At 53.2% G+C, this 24,477-nt stretch overlaps 4 protein-coding genes across 4 annotated transcripts; 2 read left to right on the top strand and 2 right to left on the bottom strand.

Moving 5' to 3' along the window:
- Positions 1 to 170: 170 nt before the first annotated feature.
- Positions 171 to 2,195, top strand: ORC4 (origin recognition complex subunit 4; the record flags this gene model as incomplete). The annotated part of the gene is made up of 1 exon (XM_049252214.1): positions 171 to 2,195. The coding sequence occupies one exon, from the start codon at positions 171 to 173 to the stop codon at positions 2,193 to 2,195; it is 2,025 nt and encodes a 674-aa protein (XP_049108718.1).
- Positions 2,196 to 11,118: 8,923 nt separating this feature from the next.
- On the top strand, positions 11,119 to 13,338 carry LOZ57_003160 (uncharacterized protein; the record flags this gene model as incomplete). Its single annotated transcript, XM_049252213.1, has 3 exons — positions 11,119 to 12,880; positions 12,942 to 13,129; positions 13,192 to 13,338. The coding sequence occupies 3 exons, from the start codon at positions 11,119 to 11,121 to the stop codon at positions 13,336 to 13,338; spliced, it is 2,097 nt and encodes a 698-aa protein (XP_049108717.1).
- Positions 13,339 to 15,388: 2,050 nt separating this feature from the next.
- On the bottom strand, positions 15,389 to 16,889 carry CDC73 (accessory factor associated with RNA polymerase II; the record flags this gene model as incomplete). The annotated part of the gene is made up of 2 exons (XM_049252212.1): positions 15,389 to 16,132; positions 16,224 to 16,889. The coding sequence occupies 2 exons, from the start codon at positions 16,887 to 16,889 to the stop codon at positions 15,389 to 15,391; spliced, it is 1,410 nt and encodes a 469-aa protein (XP_049108716.1).
- A 779-nt stretch (positions 16,890 to 17,668) lies between these two features.
- SET3 (SET domain-containing protein 3) lies at positions 17,669 to 20,573 on the bottom strand (the record flags this gene model as incomplete). The annotated part of the gene is made up of 2 exons (XM_049252211.1): positions 17,669 to 18,733; positions 18,801 to 20,573. The coding sequence occupies 2 exons, from the start codon at positions 20,571 to 20,573 to the stop codon at positions 17,669 to 17,671; spliced, it is 2,838 nt and encodes a 945-aa protein (XP_049108715.1).
- Between the last annotated feature and the right edge of the window lie 3,904 nt (positions 20,574 to 24,477).

The following is a 24,477-nucleotide window of genomic DNA, read 5'->3' as shown; positions in this document are numbered from 1 at the left end:
CGACTCGCGCGTAAGAACCTGATTACATAACTAGCCTGTAACTACTCCATACGGAGTACAGCTCAACAATAATGGATTAAGCACATATGAAGAGTCCAATGCTTTATTTCTTGCTCTAAAAGGCACCTTCGCCATATTCCTGGTGGGAGCCTGGAGCGGTAACCCTCACAATGGCTGAACCGCGAACCCTGCGTTCGTCCAAAAGGCGGAAAATCTCGATCCAAACGGAAACAGAGGAGGCACCACACTTATCGGAGAAAACTACCACGCAGCCAAATAGTCGTTCAAGCCGACGGGTGAAGGGGAAGTTACAAATCGATGGCAACACTGAACCAGCACCACAACTATTAATTACAGACAACCCTAGACCAACAGTGAAGACGCGCGCGAAAGAATCAAAAACCCCGAAGGGAACACAGCTAAAGTCAACAGCACTGGCAGCGCCTGTTAGAAGATCGAAGTCAAGAAGCAAGGGTCTAGTTGGAAATGATATTTGGGATGTTCCTGTGGAGGATATCACGGAAGTAGAACCCCTGTTGAACAATGGGTTAAAGACGAAACCAGACGCTCGGGCGGCCGCCCCGGACGCTGATTCCCTCGCCATTGCGGTACAGCTACAACTCGAACTCGCTAAAAACAATATATCTGGATTTTCCCTTGCCCGACACTCCGAAGGTGCGCCATATGCTGGGAAATTGAAGCGGTTCTGTGAGACTCATGGACTCCAAGACATGATTAGCTCTTTAGCAAAATTTATCTTGGAACGATTGAACGGAAGGCAGCTCATTCCCTTAAAAGGTTTAACATCAGAATACCAGAGCGTTTACCAGCTCATGGAGCAAACCGTTAAAGCGGGAGAAGGAAACTCGCTGTTACTGCTTGGGGCCAGAGGCTGCGGAAAATCCACTGTCGTTGATACTGCTATATCTTCTCTTTCGAAAAGCCACAAGGACGATTTTCATATTGTTCGTCTGAATGGATTGCTTCATACAGACGACAAAATTGCATTGAGGGAGATATGGCACCAACTTGGTCGCGAAATTAATGCAGACGATGATTTGGGCAAGGTCTCTACCTATGCCGATACAATGGCATCATTGCTAGCTCTGCTATCCGAAATCCCCGCCGATGCACCTGATACGATGACAACAACAAAATCTGTGATTATCATCCTAGATGAATTTGACCTTTTTACGTACCACCCGCGCCAGACATTGCTCTACAACCTCTTCGACATAGCCCAGGCGAAAAAAGCCCCGCTTGCAGTAATTGGACTAACTACAAAGGTGGATGTCATGGAAAACCTTGAGAAGCGTGTAAAGAGCAGGTTCAGCCATAGATATACCTTCTTGCCTCGCCCCCAGAGTTTTTCTGATTTCTCTGATATTTGCATGGCTCCATTTCAAATCGATAATGACAGCGTAGACTTGAGTCGGAAAGGGACCTCTGATTGCATATCGAACATGCTTAAAAACCCTAAAGGACGCCTATTATCTGAACAATGGCACACCTATGTCAAAGTAAGCCTTCACACCATGCGGGGTCTGAGCAGAGCTAACTTCATTAAGGGACTCTGGGAAGATAAGCTATTCCAAACACATCTAAAAACAATATATTACCGCACAAAATGTCCCAAGGATTTTTTCACCAGTGCCGTCATACCTATATCAAGTCTAGCAATAAGCTCTTCTGGGGCTCCAGACCTGGACGTACCCACCGCAAAGTCATTCAAGCTTGATTTACTTTGTCCCGACCCGGCACCATTCCCCTTTGCTGCAGCTACCACGGCCTCCACAAACACCATTTCTCTTTCACTGTCACTTCTCCTCGCCGCCACCCGTCTCACAGCAATCCACGACCCCAGCTTAAACTCGACCCAGACTTTCGCTCCGCTGAGCTTGACGTTTTCTGCCGTATATGCAGAATACGTGCGTCTCCTCACATCAGCCAAGGCTTCTGCGTCCGCGTTAGGGGCCAGAGCAACCGCAGGACGGATATGGGGCAAAGAAGCTGCTAGAGAAGCATGGGAGCGGCTTGTGAATTGGGGCTTCGTGGTTCCAATCTCTGGAGGTAGTGGAATCGGCGATGGAAAATTAACTAGGGTTGAGGTCAGTTTTGAGGAGGTTGTCGAGGTCGTTGATGGGATGGGGCTAGGAGGTGGAAGTGCTTTGGGACGGTGGTGGAGGGACGGATGACGGAAGCATCACAGCCGTGTTTTCGAAGAATACATTCGATTTGACCCTCAAACAAGGCACGCCGAAGGTAATGATCGGTATGGTCATTTATCTGTAGGTTCTATTGCCGTATTACCATTGAATGTTCGTCTGTGGCTCCAAACTCAACCACGAAGCATACACACAATGCTGCCAGCAGATTTACAAACGGCCTTGTTTCACCAAACTGGGCCCCTTACGCCGGACATCGAATCCGGCAAATCAGGACGGCACATCGGTGATTCCCCTGCCAGCCTAGCCGGCTAGAATTCTGCAAGGCATCGACGGGAGCAGGGCTGGAGATGCGATTTACTAGGCTTAAGAGGGCAGGATATTTTCCCTAGTAGATTACCCAAGAAATGCATCATCAACCCATGCTTCCCGTCCCTGTTTTGCAGCCCATAACTAGAATATTCTCAAATTATACGCAGGCCCTGTGCGGGAACGGCACATATGCGGCCATGCGATGCATCCAAGTTGGCCAGGCCGTGCTCCCAATCACGGTGCGGAGGTCCTGTGGAACCACGCCAGGACTCAGTCGCAGCCTCTGTCGTGAGATACGACCTCGGCGTCCAGCGCGGCGATGGCAGCGCAAGACCAAGATCTTCGCGCCTCAAAAACAAGTTAGCTTAGCTTTTGGCTCTGCGTCTGCATTTTCACGCAACAGCAGCCGCAAGTGGCCAATAACGGCCCACTGCAGGCCGTTGGTTGGGGGCGGGCGGCGCCGCAGGAGACAGGAATGCAGGCTGCACGGCATCCGGTCGAGAAGCCTGAAAAGAACAAAAAAGAAAATTTCCATTCGAACCAGCGATCGGTATCACGCCTGTCCGCACCCACGCCTTGCCGCTTGAGGTTACTGGCCGCGCCGCCCATTCCCCCCGGCCTCCAACCGGGCGGATGCTCGTGGGACGGGCCTTCTGCGAGCTCCGTGTGTACCACCGTGGCCATGTTTCTCGGCCCATCCAGCTCCTCGCGATCATTTCCCATGAGTCCAATTGGTGATGCGGGTACGCGTGGCCTGTGGAGCGAAGTGAGACCATGGATTGAAAACCCCAGTTGATCCCTTTATCCTCGCGGGCTTATTTGTTTCGTATGCTGTCTGGAGACAAAAGATGGCGGCAGAAAAGGTCTGAAAGCATGCTCTAACTTGCAAATGCAGGACAAATGCATTAGGGCACTGGACGCCGGGTCGTTGGACAATTGTATGGTTTGTCCATTTGTTCCAGCAAACGAAGCAACTTGAAGCTGGCATGTCTCTTCCACCGTTTGAGTCTGATTTCAATATTGGGAAAATGCATTCAAAAATCTTCGTACCTGTTGTGCAGGGGCATTTCCCTCGCGAATCAAGGGCGCCCACGTACCCTGACATTGTTGTACACAATATGTATTCACATATCATTTCAGTAAAAGAGAAAAGAAAGTCACATTAATAACAAACTCTTTTTGAGTTTAGGCCTGGGGCCTGTTTGAGTGTGCGTGTTACCGTTCCACAAGGGCAGAAGAAAAAAAAAAAGATTGTCGGTTATGCAGCATGAATGGAACTACAGACCTGCCGGAGGTAATTCCATCTTTGAAATGTCTCTATGAGAGCTTCCCACTTTTCAGGACGGAAAATCGGATCTGCTAGCCTCCCCGGGTAGAAGCCAACTTTGGAGATCCTTTGATAATGCCACGGGCTCAGAAACAGCGTTGGCGAGGCATGGTACTTTCGGGCTGCTTATCCGTGCGTGTGTTCGTTTGCCTAATTGCAAGGTTCCTTTTCTCACACTCGCAGAGCACCTCAAGGTAAAATAGTGCTTAATTGAAGCTCAATCCAAGCCGCCTCAGAGCTCGGTTATACAGTGCGATCATCATCTTTGGGAATCGACGACACCTGAACGCAAGACGAATGCGTTAGCATCGGGATGACCCGCATGATATCCTGGGGATCTGCATGGCCCGGTATTGCCGGCGCAAACGGGCTCCTTCAGGCCGCACTGTCCTTCCTCATCTGATCGTCCACCCAAATAGCAGGTGTTTGCGCCATGTCTGCGATCTGGATTGGTTTTCAGTCTGTTTGTTTGGTTGGTTTCTGGATCTCGTGCATGACGTTGCAATTAGAAGTGCCGTACTCCGTACTCCGTAGAGACCCCGAGCTTACTCAGATGAGCTTCATGCACGGGATCCGGGCCGACTTCCTAAGGAAAAAAATTTTTTCCTTTAAATGAAGTCACGAGTCCAGATTGAAATTCCCCAAAGCTGGGGCTGTGCAATCAGTCCAGAGCAAATATGTTCCGTAGAATTCCAAAAGCACCAGTTTCATAAGTGAGACCACTTCTTACGGCGCCTTGCAAGCCCCCTTACCACCCTTGGTCCGTAGTTCTCGCGTGGGAAAATACGACTCTAAACAGGGGGAACATAACAGCGCAGCAACTTATCTTTCCTAGATTTGAATATCTCTCGTCTGATAAGGCGCAAGCATACCCTGAAGAGTCGAGACCACGAGCACGGAAATGTCTCTGCCCTTCCCGAGGCCGGGAAGCGGCTGTGATTCCGGGATAGCGCGCTCGTGTGTGAAGTCATGGTAATTTGCTTCCTGGGAAAGGGGGTGGGTGGGAAGGATGTGATGTGCAACTGCAAATCATCACGGAATCGATGCAGGAGATCTCTGGCACTTGTGCAGCGTGAAGCCGGGACCCAAGCTAGCTGCATCAAATATTACATGCTTCGCCTACCGGGGCGCGTCACTCACGGAGTGGTGAATTCGTTAGAGTGTCGGTCACGAATACTCCGATGAAATAGCCGTGGGGTATGAGGAATGTTAAAGGGAGACGATTCAAAGCACATGTTGCACGAGAATGACGACGGAGATATGTCGGCATTAGCATGAACTCGCAGCGCTACGCCCGGGCGAGGCTCGGAGGGCTGAGAGTCGATGATGGTGGTTGCGTGGCATGGGCCTGTCGTATCAGGCTGTGCAGCGATCACAAAGAGCGGTTGAAGCGAAAGGAATTGCTTCATATTCCTCTTGGACAGCGCCCCACGAAGCACCCCAGTTGGTCTGCGAGAGTCAACCTTTTGCCCAGCTGTTGTTTGTCTTCGCGAACGCCAATCAAACAAGATCCTCGAGATTTCATGCCGAGGGTTTCCTCCCGTTGAGTTCAACGCGACCAGGGCCGCGAAAAAGAAAACAAACGCCCAGAAAAGCGTGGACGATATGGACTGGGAAGCAGGCCTGGCCTGGACGAGACAGGGACAGATCCCTCATGTTCCTGTCTTGCCTCGAGATAGCCCTTCGAATGGTCAGCTGCGGCGCCTAAAAACTAAGTATAGTACTCCGTACGGAGTAACTAGTCATCCCAGCTGAGCTCCTCAGCTTGCTCAGAGCCGAATCACCGCACTGCAGAGTGGTGGGAGTCACTTCGTCAAGAGTCCCAACAAAGTCTCGATTTTCTGAGCTATCCAGCGGGCGAGCAGAATGATTCAACAAATAGCTGTAGATAGCAGAGAGGACGAGCTCCTGGCTCACGAATCACAACCCAAGCCACCTCACACCGCAACGCCATGTTTCCGTATGCCCGCGATGGCTATTGGAGCAGACGCATCATCCATGTCGAAACGTGGCTCGGGGCCATGTGCCCACATCCTTGAGCATTCTTGAGCGCCGGAAGATTCACCTCACTCGCTGAAGGCGCCGTACAATACGGCTGAAGCCCGGTAATGTGACGGATCACAGCGCTGCCGCCTCTAGCTATATACAAACGCACAGACACGCCTGAGTCGAGCGGGCTCCACACGAGCATCTCACTCTCACACAACATCGCCGACGTGAATGAAAGTATATAGAGATAACTTCCGGCCGCCGCAAACGACGTTGGGGCCTGGTGGAGGAGGCGAAAAGAGGTGTTTTTTGTGCCGCCAAACTCAAACCCAAAATAGATTTGCGATTCATATTGAAACACCGATATCAGATGTGTCAACAGTCATGACGTTACATCCGCACCCGGGGAAAATGCCACATGGCCTTCCTATTATTATCCGGTAGCAAGAGCGCAGCACCAGATAAATTAATAGAATGGATTAATATATGTCGTTCTCTTTAGACTTGTCCTAGCACGAGCTTAAGACCCGTGTGCACGGCCGTATATGTGAAACTCGCGTATAGTTACATAGGATCGCGCGGGGGAGATGAGACGAGCATCAAACAGCCTTTGCTGACTCATTTTGGCAACCAAGAAAATCCTCTCGGTTTGTTTATTTTTGTTCTGGCGAAGGAGCTGGTGATAATGAGGATGTGAGTAAATAAGCACGTCGCCGTTGCACTCAGCGGGCCGGCCTGGGGAGATGGCGAGCCGTCTCGGAGACAGGAGACGGCATTCAGGCTCAGCTCGCGCATCTCCGAACGCCCCAAGACTGTTTGTCCCGTCCTTGCATGCCACGCTCAGGACCCTGAGGCCGCTAGACGCAGCGGCTCAAGTTCGGCCCTTGCGAGTTATTCTTAGGCACAGCGCACTTGAGCCTCTGTGCTTAGAGGCCTCTGGGTTTCCGCGACACTGGTTCACGGCCGAGCGGGTTGTTCTTAGGCTACGAAGCGCTCTCGTCCGCCAGCAGCGGCCGGTACTATACCAGAGCCATGCTGCCGCCGCGGGCCAGCTTTGTGCGGTAGGAATAATAATAAATGGCTCGCCCTCGCCAGCCAAGCGTCTTTCTTTTTCTCCACGTGGCGCCAGGCTTTGCCGGGCCCTCTTTCGCCGTCCGTCTCTTCTTGTTGCTTCTTCTGGCCTTCTTCTTTTGTCGCTATTAATATTCGTATCCGCCGCCGTGCGCCAGGATTTCTGCGTACGTATGTACTGTAAGGCTCCGGCCATGTACGGTAACGGCGTATGGGCATACAGCCGTACCTGTACCGGTACTGTACGGGCTTTCGCCGATAAGCTTGCGGGTCTCGATATGCGAGTGATGGTGACTACATGGCCTATCACGTCTGCTCAGTCGACATCCACGCACCGCCAGGGCTCTTGTCCTTCAAGCTGCGGTTCTGCACCTGCCGAGTAACAGTCGACACACCTGAGAGTTTCCCTTTTTAGGTTGCTCGATGCTTAATAAGGCGCTGACCATTCTTTGGTAATCCTCACATGGCACAAGTGGGACGGGATGGGAGCAGAAGTCAAAAAGATGGGTAATTCGGTGATGAAACCCACGAGTCCCGACGAAGAGGGGGTTGTCAAGTTAAGTTCCACCACGCCACGTGGCAGGAGCGAGAATCGTCACGCCCACCGCCTGGTCTGGAGGCACAACGGCCATCGAAATACTGGAGAATACGGGGTGTACATGCCTTTATACATATACGGAGAAGCTCCACGGACTATCTTCGGGCGGACGAAAGTACCATGCACAAATTATTAGCGCAGAGCTGTCTGCGTCCATGAACAGCTCCCTGGTGAACCGCTATATGTGACAATGCTAAGCTTCGAAATCCACTCGTTCGGGATAGGTGTTGCTGATTTGATTTCAGGACAAGGGGCCCCCTGATACAAGTAGAATCCATATAAGCGAGATGCGGTGAATCAACCCTCTTTCTTAGATCCTTTTCAAGCGACAGAAGGGCAAATACAGGTTAAAATAATGGAGATCACATCTCCCGCAACTGTCGAAGCGCAGTAGTTAACTTCGCACACGCGAGAAGCGAGGGACGAATACGGAAAAAACAGAAGCTGTTCGGACTTTCTCTTTGCCAAACATTAATAATAATGACATGACGCAGAAAGGCGTCTAAGACGGCGCTGAGCGCGCGGAGAAAAGAAAACCAATTACAACAGCCAATGGCACAGCTTCATGTCCGTCCGGTTGTGCCCAACCTTTTTTTCAAGGTCGCTAGTTCGGATGTCCACAAGAACAGCCAGCCATTATTATTATTATTATTCTGTTCTGGTAGTAAGCCGACGGACAGGCGGAAGGCCGGAAACGGGGCGCCTGCTACCGAGAGTTATGAAGCGACGACTTATTCATGAAGATCTTGTCCCATGCCCAAAAAGGGCAACGATCGAATCGGAACGAACCGGCAAAACACATGCCCCCGGGGCTGGGAGCGGTCTGCCTCGCTTAACGAAGCTGTGCTTCGGGGGGAGAAGGGGGTGGTTTTTGGTGCTCCCCGGCCGGCCCCCTGGGTAAGCGATCGAGGATCTGACGATAAAATCGCCAGCTATGTATGGGACGCATCACAAATCTTCTTGATGTTGGACGGAGTACGGAGTAGTTAAAATGATCAGCTTCTTGCATTATTATTCAGGGCAATGGAGAACGTGCTCCGCCGCAATCTAAATGCTGACACACACAGCTCCGGCACGGACAGTCAGACAGCTCTCGGTCCCCAGCATCATTATTCCGCGTCAATGGTTGTGCAGAATGCAGTGTGGGTCAGGGTTGCCAGCCCTCGTTGGGCAGTTCTCAGCGCCAAACACACGTGGCCTCTGCGCGGCGGGCTCTCGCTCCCCATCATGACGCTGGGCGGGCTGAGATGAAGGCGGTGCCAAGCGGACGCCTTTCCAGAACGGGGCAAGACAGCGAAAAACCTCCGCGCATCCTTTTGGGCAAGTACCCCTGTGGGCCCCGTGATCGGGCGGGAACGGGGTACGGAGTGCCAGTCACGCTTGCCCCTGCACGGGCTTCGCCACAGTCTCTGAGTCAGCGGCGCTAGAAAAATTCTGGAACATTGCCGGGGGCGGCTTAGCGGCTGGCTCAGGGGAACGGCCAGCGTGTGGCGGCAGGGGCTCTGGTTGTTGGGTTGTCTCCGTTATTTTTGTCGTCATAGCGGGAGCCACACCCGTTGTTTTTGGCTGCGAAAGAAAGGGGGTGGGTGTCTTGAAGGGCCGCCAACAACAGGAACAGGGAACCGTGTGGACGCTACAATCCCACAGGCGACATTTGGGTGTTGGATTGCGAAAGAACTAATCAAGACGCAAGCGGGCCCATAAGTGACGACCTTTGGGGAAGCCCAAGGCTTCTGGAAATTCTTCGGTCAAAAAAAAGAAAGCCCGCGATGGCGTTGGCAGAAAAAAGGGCTGAGGTCGCTCAAATCCCGTTCTTGGCGGCACAAATAGCGGATGGCAATGTTGCCATTAGGGTGCGACAGTAGCATTGCTGGCATTGCTTTTTTTCTATGTATATTTTTCGTTTTCTGTCCCTCATCTGCAGGACGGTCACCTGCGAGGGTCGAATCTTACGATTTGGGGCGTTATGCAAAAATGACTCTTGCCAGGCCCGCCTGCTTGGCTGCGGCCCTGCGGCCGAAGATGGGCTCGCTGCGGAAATGGGCCCTATTACGTACCGGAGGGATTGTGCCGACATATGTCCGGGGGGTCTGTGGTGGAAGGTTTCAGGCACCACGAGGTTTGATTACCGTGAGACTAGGGCGCACGATGAGGATTTAGAGGGAAGCTAACACAGTTTCAAGATCCCACCCGGCCGTGTCATGTTTTAAGTCGGTGGGGCGCAGGGAGGGGACAGGATTCTGGCTAGCAGGTCGGAAGTTTGGCCCAGCAAACGATCCCAGACAAGCGGCGGCTAGCTCGGGGGAGGAGGGATTATGTAAGGCTCGATGAGCCAGGGCCCAGGGGCCAGCTGCACGCCAGGCTACAGCGGTGCACGCCCAGTGCGCCTGCAATAACACATCCTCTTATTGTACGGATGCCGGTGATAATCGGCTCGTCACTGAGTCGCGCACACAGCCGGGCTGCAGCGCACGCCGCGACGCCGCCAACGGGGCAAGCCTGGCGGGCGGCCTGACTCAGGCTCCATCGCGGCGCTGGGGCAGGCTAGGCCGAAAGCGCGCTGGCCAGCCACGTTTTTCTCCTTGCATGCAGCGCCATCCCTGCGCCGTCTCGTGCGCGGGCGCGTGGGCGACGAATGACGGGGCTGGGGCTCGCCGTTACCGGTTCCGTGACGCCCGTACCGTCCCCGCCCTGTCATTACCGTACGGCCGCCCGGCTGCTGACCGCCTCGATACGCCGGTGCATACGGAATACAGAGTGCATAACACTGCTGCTGCTGGCCGTCCACACACTGATCGGGCCATGGAGGCGTAATTTGTACGTCCCTGTCGTGCGCCTCTCCATACTTCCTTTGGCTCTAGGTGCTGCCTTGCCTGCACTCCGTCACCCCAAAGGAACTAGACCAGGTAGCCCGTGTCGCCAGCAATGATAATATATTAATGCCGTTGATTCACTGTGCGGGACTAACCTAATTGCTGATGTAGTTATGGCTGTCCTGCACCTCCGCGGCCGGTCCGCAGGCGGCCAAGTCGCCGCTGTTGGACGTGGTATTTCCGTGGCGAGCTGGTCGTGCTGCTGCCGCCCTGCCGCCTGGCGCAGGCAGTGGTGCTCAGGCCCTCCGCCTGCATCCCTGGCTGCTGACCACGCGTTGAATCATCACGGCGCTACTTGACTACTGATGCGCTGGGCTGATCACCGAGAAGATCCCTTGGCGGCGGGGACGTACGCCCATTACGAAACCAGCGCCGCCGTACCGTACAGCCGCGTAACGTACCCCGTACGCTGCCCGTCCCCGTCACTGACAGCCAGCTAAACCCAATTCCGCTTTAATATCGTTCTCCCGTAATCTTGTTTTCTGCCTTCTGGTCTTCTTCTTCTTCTTCTTCTTCTCCTTCTCCTCCTTCTCCTTCGTCTGCTTCTTCTCTCTTCCTCCTCGCTCTATCGCCAGTACCACCGCTCCCCTCCTCATCCTCTTATGCTTCCGCCCCTTCTCTCGCTCCCTCGCCCCGTCACATTGGCGAGCCTGCGTTGCCATACCAGCCGACTGCCGCCAGCACGCCCTCCCTTGCGATCGCCGTAACAGAGCCCACCGTGCTCTGCATCGTGCTTCGCCCATCCCTCCCGCCTACTCTCCGCCCTGTGTTGCTGAGATTTCAATGAGCACTCGCTCCGCCCTCGAGAAATACCGGGAAGGCCCCAAGACTCTATCGTACCCCCATCGCTCCTATATTTCTCTGGACCACGGTGATATCCCTCCGCCCAACCGCTCCAGTACTCTTTCGTCTACCCGCATCAGCCGCCGTTCTCTAGCTTCAATTGCTATTGAAAAGACCTCCACGGCCCTGAACAACCTGGTTTCCCTGGGTAGCTCGTCTAGTCCGTCTTTGCGATCCTCTGCTTCTTCTTTCTCTTCCGCATCCTCGCACAGCAACCAGCTAAAACTGCCTCCCCCGCAGAACACCACGCTACCACCGACTGAGTATTCTCCGGAGAACAATAGCCGGCGAAGTGGGAGCAACGAGATTGGCACCGCCAGCCGCTCTGGTGATTTTAATTTTCGTAGCTCGCCTCTGGCACAAGCCAACGTTGAGACCGTGATTTCAGTACCGTCGCCAGACTCCTTAGCCTCGACACCATCTCATCAGCGCAAACCTAGCGCTTCATTACCTTCCAATAGGCGGAATACCTTTCAGGCAAACACACCTGAAGCTCAACAAATGCCCAGCGCAAAAATGCATCAGACCTCCTCACGCCTGCTGCGTATGACCAGCGATGACAGGCCCTTTTGTCGGGATTTTAAGGACCTGTTTTCTACTCTGATGGTGAGCTTGAAATTAGAGAGCCACCGTGTGCGCTTTTCTAAATTCGACCACACCTTTTTATCCGAGGAGGCCATCAACAATCTTGGATCGTTGAAGTTCTCCCAATCCAACCGCATGCCCGATCCCAAGGACCCCTCTCGCATCGTAACGACAACAACCACAACTACCTTCTCCATGGCTAGGGAAATGGCCCGTTCCGTCTGCCAGCGCTTTGTTGATGCCCGCTTCATGGAACCAGTGGATGGCCGCGTAACATCCCAGTTCCCACTCAAAGGCGCGCTCTACCAATTAACCCCCAAAGGAATCCACGTGCTTCACCGCTTCTGCCAGCGCAATGGAATCACTGCGCGCCATGTCATGGACGTCCTGGAATCCCCCCGAAACACTATGCAGTTAGTCATTTTAGAACGCGATCTTGATACAGACCAGATATCGCGGGATCGTGCCACTACCGAGGTCATCTTTCGCCGATTCGCCGGGGTCGATGGCCCTAATCTTAAGAATTCTGTATCTAGTTCGGATTCCGACTCAGTGACCGACTATATCACTGGTACCACTGGTGTCAAGATGGCCAAAGAACGCAAAATTGGAGACAAACTTATTCAAAACAGTTTCACAGGAAAAGCCGCTGTAGATTGGATACTGGATTGCTGCACTGCGATTGACAACCGGGAAATCATTGAGATCGCGACCCTATTCTTGAAATACAACCTAATGTATCCTATTGTGGAGGACAGGGCTTACATTTTCCAACGCCCCTCAGCTAGTGCCTTCCAGCCAACAAAATACGCTATTTATGGTATCACAGAACATGGCCAGCGTGTGTGTGGATGGATTGCACGAGACAGAGTCGCTCCTAGTTCATTGGATGGTCGAATCGCGCCACGCGATTCCAACAATGCTCGGCTAAATCACATTCTACAAGATCCAGCTTTAAGACTGTTATTCCGTGAATTCCTTCGAGACTCGCTTTGTGAAGAAAACTTGGCGTTTTATCTCGATGTTTCTGCTTTTACAACTGATTATCACCGCGCAGAGAAGACCGGGACATTTTCGAAAATGGATGCAGTCCGGGAGACGTTGGCGAGCGCATATGGTAAGTCGTCTTTTGGTACACAAGCTACAATTCAAGTCTAACCGATCCTACGTCACACCAGGTTTATACAATGCTTTCCTTGCCCCTGGATCGCCCTGCGAGTTAAATATCGAGCATGCCCTTCGAAACAGCCTCGCGAGCCGTATGACAAGAGCTGTTGGAGATGATGCTGCTATGGTTAAGAGTTTAACGGAAGTCGTCGCATTGTTTGAGTTAGCTCAGATCTCCGTCTTCAAATTGATGTCAAGTGTAAGGATATCCCGCCCTACATTTTCTCCGCAAAACTAAATTTTGACTTAAAATAAATGTAGGATTCCGTCCCAAAATTCGTCCGCGATCCTAGATACTCGATAATCCTTCAGGAGCATGACTTTGAGCTCTGCGGCCCTGGTCGATCATACTCTCCTACTCAGACGCCGGTTCCTGAACGCACGAAGAGTCGATCCGGAAGACCGTGACGGTGTACTTCCGCTGCCGCTATTCATTTACCCTCCTGGCAACCCAATTTCAACATGGACGAGGGCGCTGCACGCTAAAAACTTTAGACACTGTGAAAATGACCTCATTTTTCACTAAACGAGGAGCGACGACTTAGAACATCAAAGCAACCATATCCACATAGACTCCCTGAATGACCATTATGAAATGCAACGATTTGGATGTGTTCTCACCCCCAGCGTTTTGCGTTTGTATTTTTTCTCCCTTCAGACTCTCCCCTTTCCTCCCGTCCGAACGATTATCCTAGTTCTTCACCACGCAGTCGACGGTTTCGCCAACGTTTCGAGTGCAACTGCTGCGCCTCCCCATTGCATCTACATGTAGTAGCAATGCAACGGAAATAATCCGCGTGTGCCGTGAATTTGATGCCAGAGTGACATGATATTTACTCAAATTGTATCGCAAAGGAAACACGGACGGGCGCACCACTCTTGCAAGTTGGTTTGATCATCTGAAAAAGGATGTTCTTGATTTTTCTTTCAAATTCTAACTTGATCATCTTTTGATACTCTTTGAATGACGGGGTTGGGAGGTCCCTTGACTTCTCCTTTATTACCTGATAATTTTCGAGTTCTATTCGTTCTCTTGAAATTCTTCTTTTCTTCTATATCTTTGGTGGGCCGATTGAGCAGAATTCTAGCATACACGGCATTGCTATTTTGTTTTTTCCTTTAAGGCTTTGGATGGACTTCTGGACTAAAAATAACACATGGGCGGATCAGTGTTGGAAAAATTGTCAAGCAAAAACCTGCTCCAAGTGAACAGGGATATTTTCTTCCTTATCCTTTTTCTTTTTTTTTTTTCACAAATACTCTCTTCTCGGTTTGACGAAGCTCTTGTCCAAAATTGCAAGCTCGTCCTTTTTTTTTTCGTTCTCTTTTCGCCTTTGGCTTACATAGACGCATGACATCCTGACGATTTCTTTTGAACTCCAAATCTGGCTCTTCTAATTTTCTGCGAAATATTCCCTTAATTTTACCCGCAGAAAGTCGGAACGATTAGAGCATCTGGATGGCGTTATTTCCTTGCTTATTTCTTCCTCTCTCCACTAGATGTGTCTGCATAACCCAGTAGTATAATTCCTAGTGTTTTATCCGCTTTATTTTCTCCGTAATACACAAATTGGCCACGATTTACCATTTCGTGAAATTCTCGTTCCTTTTCTCCTCTTAGAGGCAATGTTGGCCCGGCTCGGCATGAACTGTTGGGGCAATTATTGCTGACTCGGTAGACCCGGCACCCCAAGCGGGCTGCGGGCCCACTAGCATCGTGAAGAATGCCATGGCAAAAAAAAAAAAGAATGCCCAGTATTCCTAGGCAGCCGCAAGAAGAACCAAGAAAGTTGTTTCCGCTGAACGTCGGGCTTTGCGAAGGAGTCGGTCGTGGCAAGATTTATTAGCATTCTGCAGGGGCGGGACAGCCCTAGCTACCTCCCAAGGACGGGGGGTGGAACGGGTGTTTCATTCTTGCAGCATCTTGGTTCTTAAGCTTCTTTTCTAACCTTGCTCATGTCCTGCTCCGGTTTCGCTCATCCGGGCCCGATTCTCTGTTCCTACAACTCTTGGGTGTGGGTTCGCAAGAATCGCGACAGTAAGTTGGAGATGGCTTGCTTGGTGATTTTTTTTTTGAGCAGAGTTACGGGGTACTGGTACCTGATCCAGGAACCATGTTGTACCAAGCCGATATTCGTTTGGCCAACTCGACCTCGGTTGGCAAACGATGCCGATTGACGCCATTTCAGGCCTCAAGCACTCCGTACTCCGTACAAAGCTCGAGATGGATGATAGATGTCAGTATCGCACGCAGGAAGTAAAGGGCATCGCCCCCGTAAAAGCTCTTCCATATTTCTTTTTGAAAATGAGCGATTACATCTCGAATATGCAAAGAGTTCAAATGTCTAGAAAAAACCCCTGGAAAACTCCAACTCCCTACGACAAATTCGACCAGCCTAGAAGAAAAACCGGGAAAGCGAGAAAAGAATACGGCAATAGTCGCAATAATGCTGTAAAATCACTTCGATCCCCAACCTCTAGCCCTCATCCCTTCCTCAATCGCGCCCCATATCCCTTCCACGACCTCCCGGTCCCTCCATCTCGTCCGGCCACCAATCGCATTAGGACCAGAACTTTTCTCATCCCACCGCTCCAGCGCAAATGTCCGCACGCCCCGTCCCCATCCCTTCACATCTCGAGGAACATCCTCTCCTCTCCACCCAACATACACACCAGTTGCATGCTTGAACAGGTCTGGGGGAGAAGACCACTTGTACGACTTGAATTGCCAGGTCTGACCCGTGGTAAACACGGCAACGACGTTATTCCAGTACTCCGGCTTGAAGTCCGCAGTGCTGTCGACGAGAATGAAGACCGTCCCACTGCGAGATGTAGAAGGTTTGTGTCCACCGGCGGATGACGAGTCGTGGACGGAATGTAGAGCGCGGGAAATTTTAAGACGGTTGGCACCGGTGGATCTGGAGAGAGTTGGATGATCTGGTGGGATGTAAGTACCTTCTTCAAGGAAGGCTTTGATGTTCGACATGCGAAGGAGAGAGGAAGCGGAGGGGGAAACAAGGATGATGGGATTTGGTCTGCGTGACGAGCTTGGATCCATAGATTTCTTGGGAATCAGGCCGCGAACAGGAGTGGGAATGGCTGATTTGGCGCCTGGCTTTGCGCCGCCGGACGTATACGGGGCAGCGCCTGCTCGACCACGTCCAAGGAATTTCTCTGCAGTTTTCCGAACGTGGGAGAAATCCTATATCCAAACAAAATAATTGTCAGCAGGGTGTTTCCACTTTTAGTCATGCTCTCGCTGTGCATCACCACGCTCAGCCTTGCACTCTTACCGTCGGCCGAATTCCTCTCAGCACCGAGTTCCGGTCTCCCAACTTGCGCTCCCCATTATAAATTTGCTGTAACCTCGCATCGATAACCTTCACCGGCCGTCCGCCCGCGTGCGCTGCGGCCTGTGCCTTTGCCGCTGGGGCCGCAGAGCCGCCGGCGACAGCACCACCACCAGCGGCGGCGCCAGCCGCCGGCTGCGCGCCCGCGACGCCCACACCTTCCAAGGGCTTAATGTACTCGCTCTCCTCCGACGCGCCCTCCAGCCAGGTGATCAGGTCCAGGCGCTCGACAAAGACCAGGTTCTCGATCTTCAGCGTCTCCGCCAGCCCGCTCTCCTCCTGCTTCTTCTTCAGCGCATCGTTCAGCTCCTGCGCCGACGAGATGTACTCCGGGATCGCGACGTCTTTCTTCAGCCACGCGAAGTAGATGCTGCGCAGGTCGATGGCGTGCTGGTGCGCGGCCGCGGAGACGAAGCGCGTGGGTGTCGAGAGCGAGAGCGCTTGGGGGATGGGCTGCGTGACGTAGAGATGAGTGGCTTCGATCAGGTCTTCGGTGACATTCTCGGTAGAGAGGTCTGCGGAAGTCGTCAGCGTAGGAGGGGTCCCGAACGTGAGCGCACGGCGCAGAGCGAGGAGAGGATCTGAGAGGCTGGGATCAGTGGTCGCCATTGCGGCACCTCCGAATGCACCAGCAATTGAGGCGCGGAGGGTGATAGAATTAAATTAAATCAACCGAATCAAGGAGATTTTTTCGAGGTCAGCACAGAGGTCAGCGTGCTGGTGGTAGAGGTGTGTCGAACGCGCAACGGCGAGGTTTGAGTCAAGCTGATTGCTCACGTGACTGGTATCACTGGCAGTGGGAGAGAAAAGGCTATCCATGGCATTCAATGTGCTTGGTTATTGTAGGGCATCCATAATGGGTCTCTGATTAACTAGAGGTGATAGACTAATAACATGTTTACAGAGAAATATCTCATCACTATCCCATCAAGTGCACTTGCACAAAAACACCATTAAATGGCAAACGTGGGAAGGAAAAAAAAATGAATCAGGCGCTGAATATACTCGAAACATGATATAACACAATAGCCTCCCAGTAGAAAAAAACGCAAGTATTTCCCAGCGCCCATTGTGCTCTGGCAATCAAATTTTCCCATCCCAGAACGAGATCGACTTTGGAAGAATAAAATAGAAAAAACAAAAAAAAAAAAGGATCCCGCCCATTCCACGAAAAACGCCTTGTCCCGAACCCTGTCCCAAGGCTAAAATCGACACAGGTTTTTTTTTCATACCAGACTTCACACGCTGGAAACGCCGAATATCAGAAAAGCACACAAATCGCCGAAACAAACATCGGTCAGAGTGGTCGAACAGAAGCATATCAGTGAGTCAAAGAATAAAATGAAAAATCGAGAAACAAGACTATAATAAGTAAACAACTCGAAAAATTATTTCAGTCGCGGATCTTGCGGTAGGACAGAAGCGGGGGAAGGTGACGGGCCAGCAGATAAAGGTGGAGGGGGAACATCCTTCATCTCAATATCAGGGGCTGGATCGCTTTCGCGTTTAAGAATATCATCAACACGCCTACTAGCCTGTGGGTGCGCAGTCTCCATACTGGTAGCGACTGCCGAAGTTGGAGTAGCTTGCCGTGGGCCGTCGGGACTCTGCACTTGAGTCTTGTCCGCGGTGGATGTGGCCAGATTGCCCCGACGTGACATATAATCACCCAAACTCATCCTCTTCTTAACAGGGCTTGGAGCTGAAATCCCTAAACCGGATTTCAAGGCAATCGGTGAAAGGCGCGGCCTGGCTTTCTGTGGTGGTGGAAGAGAAGGAGAGACGTCAGTCACGGGTGTGTCAGGACAGGGGGATGCCGGGCTTGTAGTTTGTGCACTGGCAGGGGCCTCCTCCGTCTTCCCAACAGGCGGAAGGCGAACAGGGAAATTGTGGGCGGCGGTCGAAGGTAACGGAAATGACGATGGAGACGAAAGCTGACTAGATGGCTCTCCAGCTAAGTCAGAGGACTGAGTGGCAGCTTGAACAAATCTCTTGGGCGTGGGATTTGTATCCGCATCCTTCATTTCAATATCATCCGAGACCTGTGGAGACGAGGATGTCTTGATGCTGGCTATGGGCGGTGGAGGCATGCTGGCGCTCGCTCGTTTTGGCGAAACAGGATCAACTCCGTTGGTTTCGATGTGTAAGCGATCATGGTGGTATTGGAAAAGTAAGCGTCTGGTAAGAGGAACAAAGGGGGGGTGCGAGGGCGGTTGTGGTGGAACAAAATGTGGATCGGTCTCATCTGACTCAGTTTGCATGCCAGAGTCAACATAACCCATGCGCATCATCGGTGACCCAACTCGAGGAGTGCTAGTAGCCGAGTTTTTGGGAGTGGGCCGGGATTCTTGTCTTGATACCGCAGAATTGGGAGACGCCTTGTTGGAAACACTAGGGGATCGACGTGCAGGCATGGTGTCTAACCGGGGTGGTTTCGAGGGACCTGGAAATTTCTGCAAACCATTAGAAACAGTGAAACCGAAAACATCCGAAAAATTCTGCAATGTTGATGGGACATACCGGTATGCTGGCACTGGCATTATTCCGACGTCGTTTTTTGTGGGCATGTTGTTGATCGTGCTCAAGCTGTTCAAATTTCTTTTCGGCTGCGGCGATTTTGCGTTTCTCCCGAGCCGAAAGCTCAGGACCATTTGCTGCAAAGGCATCTGTTGGGCTGTGGACCGTGGGTGTCATGTCGCGACTATGCGGATGATCCCGCACAGAGCCAGATACTGACCTGCTTTCGGCGAGATCCTCATCTTCTCGGTGCTTGCGAACCTCGCTACCAGCACGACTATTGGTCGCGCAGCCAGTGCTTGCTGGAGATATATTCAGTTTATTTTTGCCTTTCTTTCGCCTTCCATTTACCTGTTTGCCGTTTAACTCGGGGGAGCGTGGGTGGTGGCGGCGGTCGACACTAGCCAACAGACATGTCTGAGACGGATCACAAGCGCAGCCACCAAAGTGAGCGAGAACATTACTTATCGAAATCGCCGCGGCATCCGGGATAACTTCGCTAGGGCCCTCCTGCTTCACAAACCCATTGCTAGCCGGGAAGAGTTGAGGATCCAAGTACCACGTTGTTGTAACCTCGGAATCACTGGGAATATCCTGATTTGCGACGAAACAGAAATGGTATTCAATTTCGTTCGTGATAAACGTCTTCAGAGTCACATTAGGTCGACAAGACCGACGAATGTAGCGCAGCAACGTGCCCTCTTTCCGACTGTCGATGTAAATCGGGAGTTGTGGGTGGAAAAAGACAAAAGGTTCCGGATGTCGCAACTCTTGCCATCTGCTACTTGGATCGAGACAGTAATCACGAAAGTGGCCTACCTTGCCGCGAACCTCGCCAATGACTTCGTCTTTGCGAACATCCTTCTCGACTTTCAGAAAGCGCCAGCTAGGATGTGTTCCTTGGTAGTCAATACTCGTATCCGTCGTCGATTGCTTTGAAAGAGCGGGCCATTTCGACGAATCTAATAGCTGGTCGGAATACGTGAAGACTTCCTTGGAAGTGCGGCCGTTGGCGACTCGAGCAAGAGCGACAGGATCTTGAACCCACGATGCTAAATTGCCGGCTAGTTCGAGCGTATCGAATAGGTTGCCATGCATGTCAGTATTGACCTCGTCGTTGTCGTACAGGTGAAGAAACTCTTGCGAGTATAAAGGAATCGGTGGGTGAGGGTTAGTTTTAATGGGCGATGCCATGACAGTAGCCGACGACGTCCCGCGTTTTTTCGAGTCGGTACCGATGGTTGGAGTGCCTACCGAGCTGGTTGAGGCGGATGAACGATGGGTCGGTCGCTTCTTCGGTTGTGGCTGTTGCTCTCTGGAGCCAGAGGTGGAGCCGCTGCGCTCGTGGGAACCGCAAGCATTGGGCCCATCAGTCGCCGCCGATGGTACATCTTTAATCTTCCTCTTCTGGCCTTTTGCGCCTGATCGCTTACCCTTCCGGTCACCGCTGTCGCTCTGCTCCCTGAGTTTCTTCTGCCGCTCGGTGGCGCGCTTGGAATCGAGAGCCCTCGGCTCGCAGTCCGCACAATTGTGAATGTCAGGCACTTCTTGACCATCGTAGTAGCATACAATGTGTTGCCACGTTTCACAGCGTTCGCAGAAGACGGTGCTGCCATCGTCATCATCAAATATACAGATGCACTTGATGGTGTAGGGTTCTTCATCATCCTCGTGCGCGGAGTTGGCACCGTTGACGGCAGGAGGGGAGAGTTTGGGAGCGGTGACCGGGAAAAGCTGCGCCGTGGAATGCGTGTTGGCAAAGGAGGCCTCTGTCATAATCCGACGGTGTCCCCCTAGGCTTGTAACGGGGGGGCTTGCTGCTGGGTGGGCGAACGAGGAGAGGCGAGGGTGGCGTTAGGATCCGACCCAGCGATGGCGGACGCCAGTCGAGCCGAGCAGGAAAACAGCGTAGAATCGGAGGCAGTAGGAGGAAACCGCAAGAGAGGCAACAGGAGTTGGCGCATGCCACCTGCTGCCATCAAACAAACGGCCACGACTACCCTGGGACGTGGAGGCACGGCGCAAAAAAAATGGCGGCGCAGTACGAAGAAAAAATCAAATATATAAAACAGCCGTGGTAATTATCTAGAATTTATCCGAACTAAAGGGTCTCGGTACACTTTGCGACTCGAACAGGGTAGAAGAGCGCAGTGGACAGACACGGTCGACGGAGCGACAGGTGTTGGTGGTGGTGGTGGTGCACGATGACAAGGAAAACAGGCTCCCAACATGGAGACGTGCGGTTCACAGGCCACAGTCTCGGGCAAGAGAATATATAAAGCGAACAAAATCGACAGAGACGCTGCTTGGGAGGAGAGCGCACGGCAGACGGGGGTTCAAGGGAGGAGGGAGGGTGGTTGCGTGACAAAAGTTGGTGGTTGAATGTTGGGAGAGGAGAAAAGACGGCAAGGACGGTTGAAGGGAAAAAACTCAAGAAGCTAAAAAGGTGGCCATAGGCGGAGCCGGAGGCGTTAGGGGACGGGGGGGAGAGATTGCGCCTGGAGCAGGCCGACGAGCAGGGAGACGGGCGAGCAGGCAGTAGGCGGGCGCGACGAAGACGGGCGACGAGAGTAGCGGAGGAGGGAGCGAGGAAGAGGAGGAGAGAAGGCAAGCGAGGGCGACGACGAAGAGCGAGCGAGCGACGGCCCAGCTGGGAAAAGACTGGACGCGCCCGAAACGGCAAAGGGCGATTCGGGGGTGGTGGCGCTAGGCCGAGTCGGGCGATGGCGCGATGGGCGGTGGCGGGCCGCACTAGGCCGGGTTAGGTAAGGCGCCGCGGGCCGGGGGGGCCCGTATTGCGGCCGTACGATACGCGCCGGCGGTACGCGCTGCCGTGCTGACTCAGCAGCGGGCCGGCGAGGCCGCGGGCGGCGGGACGAGCGCGGGAAGGGCTGGATGGAGGGCGCTGGCGGCCGGGGAGGAGGAGGAGAGCAGAGCGTCGCGGAGGACGGGCGGGATACGCACCGCGAAAGGGGGTAGGGAGAGAGGGACGGAGGGAGGGAGCGACGGTGTGCTGCCAGGGGCCGAGACCCCCCATGCGAGCGACACGCAAGCCGGAGCACCGCTCAGCTGGTACACAGGCACGACGGGCAGCGCGGGTTGACTCGTCCCGAATCGTCGAGGCCGTCGTCCGTCGAGCAGAGTCCCGGCGGGCGGTGATACACGGCCCGCCCGTCTGCCCGAAACCGCCTGGCGAACAAGATGACGCCTCGACCCCGAGCGTGTGACATCGTGGGCGCGGGTGGTGACGGGCAGTGTGCTGTGCTGTGCTGTGCCCTAGCTCGGGATGCAGCAGCAGTGCCAGAGCACCGCGCTATCACGCTCCATGATCAGGGGCAGCAGGCAGAAAGGGCTGGCCGGGAGTGGGCGCGGAGTGGGTACGCAATCCATCTCATCTCGCTTGACGCGGTGGGAGGAGGACAAGAAGAAGAAGAGCGTGAGGGCTGACAAGGGAAAAATGATAATAATAATATGGGAGGAGGCAGAGAGGATGGGAAAGAGGAAGAAAAGCCGCCAGGGATGTTTTGGGGGGGAAGAAAGGCGGCAACTAGCCTAAGCGAATTTATGCTTCCTTGCTTTGTGTGGCATTTTGCGGTCGCTCTGTCGCCCCGTCGTCAGCAGCGGTGCCAGCAGCCCTCGCGGCCGAGTTAGTTAACTAGGTGAGCTAGTTACATAGTTCACGATTCGGTCGACAGCCCCGAGCCTCCGCTGCGTCGGTGGCGGTGGCCTTCGTAACGTCGGGGTAGCAGACGACAAATCCTCCCGCAGAGCCCAGCGTGATCTCCATCACACACCACACGAGCCACGACACCCGTCAGCCCAAAGGATCCCGTCAAACAACTCCTGGACGGCTACTTGCTTGACTCGCTGAGGAGCAGCTACGCCAATACCTTGACGGATCAATGATTGTCATTTCCGTGCCCGTTTGGCATGCTCTGGCCTGCAACCTGATACTATAGATAACTTACTTGTAGGAACAGCCAATCCCCCAGCCCACCCGATGCTGAGACACTTGCGGCATTTCCTAGTGGCTCGGCTGGGCACTATCTCACCACCCCCTCAGACCAAGTCCTCCTTCACCTGGGTTCGCCAGGCCTTTTGACCTAGCCCCCCCTTAGACCTGCTGGCTTGGTGATGACACCTCGGCCGTTTTAGCGTTCCCAGCAAGGATGGTGAGTTTTCAGCCTCTCGAGAAACCTCAGTAATTCACACATGGCAAAAAAAACAGGCGGATGTCGCAATCCCGGTGGCTAGCCACAGTCTGTCAGCGCTAGCCAGCTTTTCTGTTATCTTGCTGTATGTAACCAATCCAGCGGGAGCCTGCCTTCAGGGCAGTACTGCAGCACATTGATCCTACCGAACCTACCTGAAAGCTGTCGTTGCTTGCCTCTCTTTGGGATACCAGGGGGATCACACCGCTAAACACCAAACGAAATGTGGCAAATGTCTACTAGCACAGTGCTGAACCCCCCCCAATTGCTGCACAGACAAGACACATGTGTTTCTTCCTGCCACCTGCTGTGTCTGCAGTCTATTTGATTCCAGGATAGTACCTGTTGGAGCCTTACCGTCCACTCTGCACATTTGTATGAACAAAATTTCCAAGCAATCGCATAGTATGGTGGTATTCAGAGTATATCATAAGGTGACGTTGAGCACGGAGTAATAGCGCAATCTAGAGCCATAACCACTAGCTACATATGTCATAGGGCTGGGGTAAACAGGCAGTCGTTGCTTGGGCGGATAGCCGTGGCTGCAAAGGCTTCACAACCCTGCAGGGTGGCTGGTTCTAGGAGCCGCGCCAGTGAAAGTAAGGACTCGCTAGCCTGGGCTAAAAGGAAGCTTGATTGTCTCAAAACAGATGCTGCGTCCTCAAACGGGTCCAGGAGGCATAGTGGGCGGGTATATCAGCGACATCAGAGAAGCTTTGCAATCTGTTTCATATTCAATGTGCCACTCCTAATGGAGCATGGCCACTAAACACATGTATGGCTTCGTCTCCTTTAAAAGCACATAGACTTCTGCCCACAGTATGTTTGCAGTAAGTCCTGTGTGGTATGCAGGTCATCAATCCCACTGTTTGAAGATTATCGCGAGTCACCAGCCTATAAATAGCCCGCCCCTTTCATGGCTCGGAGCGAAGGAGCCGGCGAAGAGGAAGAAATAGCGAGGTCACCTGCCACCTGGTAACGCTCAATACAGCGCTAACCTGGAACAGCCAAGCGGCGTACTGCGCATTGGCAGCGTCCAAGACCGGCAGGACCAATCACACGCTTTTGCACGGGTCCCGTCCTTTGTTTTCTGCCGCCAATCAGACGCGGCCTGCAGCTTCCGGAACACTGCTGTCTTGGCGCCTGGCGGGCGATCAGATAAGCCCAACGGCCAATCAAAACGGCGAGCTGCGAGGCGGCGACACTGCCTGGCGTTGGGCGGGCGGGCGGGCGGGCCAGAGAGCGCTGGTAACGAGGCAGGCCGGCGCTGGAGAACGGGAGGTGCCGATGGCGGCAAGCAAGCCAGTGGTTCTGAGGCCGGTAAGAGGGCTTGCTGGGCTTGGGTGTGGTGTTTGTGGTACTCCCGATATCAAATTAGACGAGTCTAAGCGCCCACAATGACCCGTTCCTCCAGCATGTGGCGGGCGACGTTTCGGTGGACGGTGCTCGGCCGTTTGCTTGGAAAAGAA

The sequence above is a fragment of the Ophidiomyces ophidiicola genome, assembly GCF_022830035.1.
Source record: "Ophidiomyces ophidiicola strain CBS 122913 chromosome Unknown scaffold_10, whole genome shotgun sequence".
Lineage (NCBI taxonomy): Eukaryota > Fungi > Ascomycota > Eurotiomycetes > Onygenales > Onygenaceae > Ophidiomyces > Ophidiomyces ophidiicola.
The sequence above is the reverse complement of the archived record's forward strand: the minus strand, read 5'-3'. Positions and strand labels throughout refer to the sequence as shown.